This window comes from Epinephelus fuscoguttatus, linkage group LG23, assembly GCF_011397635.1.
Source record: "Epinephelus fuscoguttatus linkage group LG23, E.fuscoguttatus.final_Chr_v1".
Taxonomy (NCBI): Eukaryota; Metazoa; Chordata; class Actinopteri; order Perciformes; family Serranidae; genus Epinephelus; species Epinephelus fuscoguttatus.
Window position 1 is genome coordinate 28,081,759 of NC_064774.1, and position 8,060 is coordinate 28,089,818.

At 39.7% G+C, this 8,060-nt stretch overlaps 1 protein-coding gene across 1 annotated transcript; it reads left to right on the forward strand.

The window, feature by feature from the left end:
* The first annotated feature begins 866 nt into the window (after positions 1-866).
* On the forward strand, positions 867-5,883 carry mpdu1b (mannose-P-dolichol utilization defect 1b). Its single transcript, XM_049569174.1, has 7 exons — positions 867-1,024; positions 1,698-1,763; positions 2,171-2,303; positions 2,474-2,559; positions 3,698-3,816; positions 4,974-5,084; positions 5,225-5,883. Exons 1-7 carry the CDS (start codon positions 898-900, stop codon positions 5,357-5,359), a joined length of 777 nt encoding a protein of 258 aa, XP_049425131.1. The 5' UTR covers positions 867-897; the 3' UTR covers positions 5,360-5,883.
* Positions 5,884-8,060: the final 2,177 nt, after the last annotated feature.

Here is an 8,060-nt window from a genome sequence, read left to right on the forward strand (position 1 = left end):
ACACATAAAGACAGAGTCACGATCACACTCATATCTACACACAATTTTCCCAGTATGACCTGTGGGAGGAAACCAGAGCTCCCAGTGTAGATCTTGCAAGTTACTTCTGTCAACAAGGACCCAGGAGCCTCTTTCTGTGACAGGACAGCGGTAACCATGGAATTGTGAGGACTGTCCCTAGTAACTGTATAGTACTTTATGACTTCATGCTCTCCACTATGGGGCTTTGCTTACAATCTCCTTTCAACAAACACGGCAGGCTACCTTAAAGTATCAGATAGTATATAATTTCCTAAAAGAGGAAGGTGTCAGGGTAACATCAAAACATCAATACATTTACATACACCAGACCTAAGACCCAAGACACATATATATTCATACCATATTCATTTATGTCACGCATAATACAGATACCTCTCATCCCAACCCCCACTCCACCACAAACACCACATCCACAAACACACAAAAACACACATTATATTAGTTCTGTGTCCTGTATGTCCTTCCCAGCCATGCCATCCATATCCTTTTAAAGATGCATTTATTTATTTATTTATTTATTTATTAGTCTTTTACGGCCTCATAAGTGTCCGTCCATCCCTCATTACATTGCTTTTTATTGTTGCGCTTAGACAATGTCTTCTCTATGGACAAATAATATCTCAAATCATTGTGTTTAATGTTACGTCTCTCGACTTAGCCTACACAGAGACAAATTCCTTGCATGTGCAGACCTATTTGGCATTATTTTATTGTTGTTGTTGTTGTTGTTGTTAGCCAAGAGCTCAACTGTAGCAGTGCCCAACCAGCGGAACCTTTGTATTGCCGTTGGAGCTGTCGGGGCTCTTTAAGTGTTACACATTTAAGTCAACGTCACTTGTATTGTATAGCTCCACAATGGCGGAGGAAAGGGTTTTGGATAAAGGGTCATCCTTTATGGATCCCTTTAAAGGACTTCTGTTGTCATATATTATGCCAGAAACATGTTACGACGAGTTCTTTCTTAACTTCAACTTCCTGGACGGTGAGTGGCTCATTTTAGTTCAACAGCGCGAGCTCAGTGACAGAAGAGACTGTAGGAGGATGTAACGTCATACTGACAGTAAACCTGATCAAACTTAAGATACGTCTACAAAATATCCTCGGTTTTTCCAGCTATGTTTATATCGAAGCGTTTGTACCTGAGCTGTTTATGTCCGCTGGAAGTCCAGGATGTGTTACTTATGTCTCAGCTCCTGTCAGCTCAGTTTGTTACAGTCAGTGTGTACTGGTGGTTGACATGTCATTCATTACCATAAACACACACACTGTAGTTTAACTCATATAACCGTCCTGCAGCCTCAGCACCAAGTGTGGATTAATCCGACCCTGAAAGTAGTCCCCAACAAAACCACAATTTTCTCCAGTTTGTGTAATGTTTGTTAAAAGCTAAAGTGTTCAGATATTTACGAAAATTACTGAGTTTTTATTTTAAACATTTACTGTAGCTATATATGAGTTATGTTTAGCTTCTCTCTGCACTCTTCCTCCTTCTCTTCTGGTCCTCTCTTACCTTAGATTGTTTGCTTGATTACTGGTTTGGTGTATGTGTCTGTGCTTTAATGTGTCAGCCAGCTAATTTTTTTGTTTGTTTGTTTGTTTTGGGTTTTTTGTTGTTTTTTTTTTGTTATAATTTTTTTTGTATAATTTTTTTCCAGTACCATGTCTGAAGATTGTACTGAGCAAATGCCTGGGGCTCGGCATCATTCTGGGATCAGTGATGGGTAAAACACCTCACCTTCCCTCTCATAACTGTCATTTGGACACATTATATAGTTAAAGTCTAAAATTTCTATATATTTTAATCCAATTTTAGACATAATTGTTTCACTCAAGGTTTGGACGATAAAGCTAAAGACAGTTTTGGTCAGTAAGAGTATATGAGATTTAGTTATATTTGATTCATGTTGTTTTATGCTAATCATCAGCAGCTTTAAAGTCGTGACTGTGCTGTAGCATTATGTTACATTGCCCAAAGTAGGATATTTTATTTACATATATAAAAGGTAGTAAATATTCTCTTAGAAAATATACAAGTTTAAATTTGGTTTTGACAGCTAAAGTTTTATTTTGCTTTTTGCTTCTTCTTTTTTTTTCATTTTAATATTTGAATGATGTGAAATGTTCACAGTGAAGCTGCCTCAGATCTTCAAGCTGCTGGGAGCAAAGAGCGCTGAGGGGCTGAGCTTCAAGACCGTGCTGCTGGAGCTGCTGGCCATCACAGGAACAATGGCCTACAGTATCATCAACAAGTTCCCTTTCAGGTTGGGCCATATTCAAATCCACTCGGTGTTGTAAACCTCTACATGGAGCACTCTGATATCTACAGCTGTGCTATTGCAAACACTGTAGAACTGCACTGTGTGTTGATTTAGATACAGCTGTCCACCTTTTGTTTCATGTATTGAGTCACATGTGGTGGATGTTTCCACAGTGCCTGGGGCGAGGCTCTCTTCCTCATGCTGCAGACAGTTGTCATTGGCTTCCTCATTCAGCACTATGGAGGAAGAACCAGCAGAGGTACAACTGTCACACACACTCAACAACCACTCATGATCAGAAAAAAAGCTTCACTTATAAGACCAGTACTGATATTTGGCCCCTGAAGCATAGATAAGTACTGAAACAAGTGTTATTAGAGATGATGATCTCAGACAAGATGGCAATTTTGAAAAGTAAACTTGAATGGAAATTAGATTTTAAGCCATTATTTAGCGTGTGCTAGGGATGAATGCTATTTTGTTTTTTTGGATTTAGTTACATATTGGTAAAATACATTCAGCAGCCGACAAATCTCTTATTGAATATTTCCTTTACTATGTCTCTTAGTCTAACACTGCATGCGTGTGCAGAGAAAAAAAGAACTGGTTATGTATATAAACATTTTAAAATTCTTTTCACACGGGGGACAAAATAAATAAGTAAAAATAATACAGAATATTTGTTGCAGAATTTTTTGCATCCAAACCTTTCATACCGATATGAATATTGACACGATGTGTATTCCACCAAAAATTAAATGTCTGCAACATCACACAATCATCAATTCATTTTTGTTGTCACTATAGTAAAACCCACACTCAAATCTGCACACTGTAGGGAGGCTCGTTATTTCAAGTGTGAAGTACTGTGTTACAATGTGGTCGCATTTCCTGTGGGTGGCGCCACGTTATTGTAACAAGTGTAAATGCTGAGCTTCAATGCACTGGTTCATTCATGACTTGACTGTACAGAGTCCAAATGTTTTTATCATGTGTGTTTGACACATGGCTTTTAATACACGGCTTAATGTTCTGTTGATAATAGTAATAACTGAATGGAACGTGAGTGAGTGTCAGCAACAAAATCAGTTTGATTGCATTGTATTTTATTGGAATGTCCTAATTGGACAAGAGAGACAGAGTGCGCTTTTATGAGCTGGACAGACACCCTGTTTTCTATTTATACCTGTCACTTGCTTTGACAGCGCCACAATGGACAAGGTAAGGCATATACTCCAGGCAAGTGTAAATTGGCTACAACCCACCCCACTCCATTTGAATCTTTACATTGTGAAATCAAAGTGAAAACCCAGAAAACCTCAATGGCAGATTCAGGGTAAACAAAATCCTTTGACGTCAACCCTCAGATAATCACCAGTGTGTTTCTTGTCTCCCAGGTCTCGTGTTTCTGGTTGTGTATTCCGGCCTGCTGGTCCTCCTGCTGTCTCCTGTGACTCCTGTGTCTGTGATCACCTCTTTACAGGCGTCTAACATGCCGGCCATCATCATCGGCAGGGTAGGTGCCGGTAACACAAGGTTAATACATTTATAGTTTTGAACGAACTAAGTGTATTTTAATCTCATCTTTGATAGCAATGAAAAGTGTGACTATAAAGGTTTTTTTATGATATTAAACCAGTGAATGGTTCATTGTTCAGTCTGCTTGTCAGTGCTCTGTTCTTGTGTTTATAACTTTCTTGAAGTGAAATGAATGGCTTATATTCATACAGAGCCACTAGAGTCCCAAAAGGTGATATTTTTTATTTATACACAAATGAATTAACTTAAGGTACTTAACAAACGCGCTAGATAATAGCTTGTTCCCACAAATAGTTAATTTGTTCCCACAAGATAATTAAATTGTGTGCACAAGATAATAACTTAAAACTACTTAGTAATAATAACTTTATTTACACTGCACCTTGGAAAACTGAGTTTACAAAGTGAAAGCAAAGCAAAAGCAGGATACTCAGAAGGCAATAGACAAACCATTATGAAGTGTTTCTGCTAAAGGACTCAAGGGCAAAGAAAAGTAATCTTGCCTTATGTAACAAGTGTGTTTTGAATTCACTCCCTCTTGACGTTAGCTCTTTGTTTGCTTTCCACCCTGTCATTTCTCTTCACGTGCGCTAAACTGAACTGCCAGTCAGAGTGATTTCATTCAAAGCTCTAATCTAAGGCTCCAAACTGGCTCATAGGGAGGCAACAATTCTGATATGTAGCTTGGGGCCAGATCCAGACGAACTTTAAAAGTGATGAATAAAATCTTAAAATGAATTCTAAAACAAAGAGGAAGCCAGTGAAGACAAACCAGGATTGGGTGTGATGTCACCTGTTGAAACCAGTAAGAAGCCTAGCGAGAGGCACGAGTGACTTTTGGTTGATGCCAGAGAGAAAGGCATTACAGTAGTTAAGTTTTGTTCCCACAAGAAAATAAAATCACCTTTTGGGGCTCTGTATATTCATGACATCCAGACATTTTCATTAGTATTAACAGTCATTGCTGCCTGTTTCCATGGTCACAGAACAAAAAGGAAGTAATGCAGCATGACTTTCCATGTTGCAGATTCACCCAAATGTAACACGATATATACTAAAAATACAGAAAGTTCCTAATGTGCATGTGCAAACACACAACACGGGAGAGACTGACAGTGTGTGTGGTTGTCTCAGCTGATCCAGGCAGCCGCAAACTACCGTAATGGGCACACTGGCCAGCTGTCTGCCATCTCTGTCTTCCTGCTGTTCGCTGGATCCCTCGCCCGCATCTTCACCTCACTACAAGTAAGAAGACTGTGTGTGTGTGTGTGTGTGTGTGTGTGTGTGTGTGTGTGTGTGTGTGTGTGTGTGTGTGTTTCTAATTAGCCTGTGTTCACATGTCACATAAGTGTATTGTTTTGAGCCATAATTTTGACTCTCTACAGGAAACTGGAGACTCGCTGATGGCCCTCACTTACGTCATATCCTCCGCCTGTAACGGCATCATCGCTCTGCAGGTCCTCTACTACTGGAACAGCTCTCCAGATCGCAAGAAGAAGAAGAAAAAGAAGAGCGAGTAAAAAGGACAGCCGCTAAACTTCTTTGATAGAGCAACACTTTTCTTTCCATGCCCGACTTCAGACATTCTCAAAGAGGTGTCTTTAAAACTTGAACTAATTGACTATTGAAATGCATGTACAGAGCCACTGGCAAGTGTGGGACATTGATCTGCTGGACAAACACTTGACTTTGAAGTAAGAATGTGAACATAACATGCCAAGCAGATCTTCCATGTGGGTCCACAGTTAGCTGGATATGTTGGTGGTGTTTAGCTGTGAGCAGGGCTGCAGGCTCCAGACCCCCGCTGTGCACTACACTGTTATTACATTCCTCTTGATCCAGTTTTCCTCAGTACTGTCAGGCTGTGTTCACACCAGTGTGTTAAAAAATTTGGAAACAGTTTGTGTACTTTCCCATTGATTTTTCAGGTTCTCTGATTGCCCTTCATATTTTGTTGAAATGATTTAAAACAGTTTGGACCTTGGACACAAGTAAAGAATGATTTGTTGTTTTTATCATTTCACATAAACAGAATTCCACACTCCCCTTTATAACTGCAAGGTCTGTTTTATGGTCTGTATCAGAGGTGACGCCGGGGGGGACATTGATGCTACCATGAAGAATCACATTCGCCAAATTTGCACAATATGATACAAATTTCCACGGAAACCAAGGAACGTCATCTAAAAGAGAGTTTACAAATTCCCTTTTACATAGAATTAACACTAATCTGATTATTTGACAGATTTCTGATGCTGCCCATGTTTCCCATAAACACCCCAGCTTCCTCTCACCCCCTCCATGACAACACTGTCCTGAGAGTCAACATGTAACATGTTACATGTTCCTCTCACCCTTCACTCCCTCTGCTGTAGCAGAACCTGTTTGTCCTGAAACCGCCTGTCATGTGTGGTGGAGCACACCCTTTATGTGAGTCAACCAGGTATGGAGAGATACACCAAGCTAAGATGAGTGGAAGTAATCAAGGATGTGTCACTAACAAAGGGCACTGTTCCAACACAGTGGGAAGTTCACAATATCTGCAACATGGCAGATTGCATCGTGAGCTTTTGTTCTGATAATACAGATGTTCCTTTGTATTCAAAAACCAAGCATGAAGCAGCTATTATTGTCAAAAAGATGTAGAAGACTATTACATGACAAAATTCATCCTCTCTTTACAACATGTAAAACATGGCACGCCTACTGATGTCATCATAGTTTGTGCTTCAGGTCAAGGAGAACCTGCTATTTTGGGCGGTTGGTTGGTTTAATTGAATTGTTTCGAACAGTTCAAATATAGGTGTGCCTCCTGAAACGTAACCTGTTTCATGTTGGTGGAAATGGGGTAAGAATGGGAAATCCCAGGAGCTAGATGAGATCCAAACAAGGCATATCACAAAACTTAAAGCGACTCTTACCTTTCTTGCATTTCACACAGCACTCCACCAACATTTCCAGGAACTTTTATTACCAGCGATTTATTTACCTGGGTAAAAGAATTCCTGGTAATCTGTGTGGTTGGCATTCCCACCGCATCTCAAAGTTACGGAAAATGTATTTAAATTAGCGAGATGACGTCAATGATTTGGCATGTGCCCTGTATTTGGCTCCGCCAGCTTGGCTGGTTACATGCTGGTACAGAGTTGGGGCTGTTTGCCTCAGCCAGCAGCTCAGTTTAAAAGTATTTTAAGATAAGTGTCAAACTAAGTTAGTCTACATACAGACAGCTGTCATTTCAGCTTATTAGTAACAATTCACTATCAGCTGAACTAGCGTGCTGTCCTTGTGTGAGACATAACGTTAGTGTCGGTGGATGAGAGACTGTAGACGGAGCATATTGAATATCACTGTCTACATGTTTACATGTTCATGCTTGTTAAACACATGTATTGATCATTTTCGTGTTATGTTCACTTCGTTTCCAATGTGGCAGCTCAGCTGTTCACAGGTTACCGTGTCGTGTAGGTGTGTGTGCGTATGTGGAGGAGTTCAGCGTCAGCACAAAAGAACCGATACCATTAGCACTTATCAATGCTACGGTTTTTGATAATTCAGCTAATTTAGTACCGGGTTTCGGTACCCATCCTTAATCAAAACACAAACGAAGTGAAGCCTGTAGAAATGAAATAAAATTTGCGGCTGCCCATGCCAGGAATCCACTTACATTGTAGTGTGCCATCAGCTTATTAATAGTATTTTAACCTAAAAAAGAAAAGTGTAAAATTTCCAGAAAGGTAAGTGTTGCTTTAAGTGAAACATGGTTATACTTCCAAAACACAGTTGACCTTTTTTAATGTTTTTTAACTGGTTAAAGGCAGCTAGTCTGAATGTTTATGACATTATGGATATATGATTAATTATTTGATATGAAGAGGAATTAAATGTATGAGAGGTCATACTGAAGTCTGTCTTCAGTTTTTTACTTCACCATCTGTGTTGCCAATTTCTCCAGTCTCCAATATGTTGGTATGCCTGAGTCAGAGTTTCCCTACAGGTAGGGGAGACCGGGGATGGTTGTAACATTTTTGACATTTCTGTCTGTAACTTGGGTCTCTTTTAAGACAGTGTATTCAAAATGTGATACAAACTAGTTACATGTGTCAGCTATTAAATGGTGTAGTTGTTGTCTCTGCAACACAAACAGAAAATCCATGGTTTAGTCTCAAACACAAGGAGTGAAATGTTACAATCTACCCCATGGTCTGGGTTAGTTGTAAC

Excerpts from the sequence above, each read along its gene's own strand:
- mpdu1b (XM_049569174.1), top strand. The coding sequence starts at position 898 with ATGGCGGAGGAAAGGGTTTTGGATAAAGGGTCATCCTTTATGGATCCC. Across the intron at positions 1,025-1,697 it reads TAACTTCAACTTCCTGGACG|TACCATGTCTGAAGATTGTA; the intron begins GTGAGTGGCTCA and ends ATTTTTTTCCAG. Across the intron at positions 2,304-2,473 it reads ATCAACAAGTTCCCTTTCAG|TGCCTGGGGCGAGGCTCTCT; the intron begins GTTGGGCCATAT and ends ATGTTTCCACAG.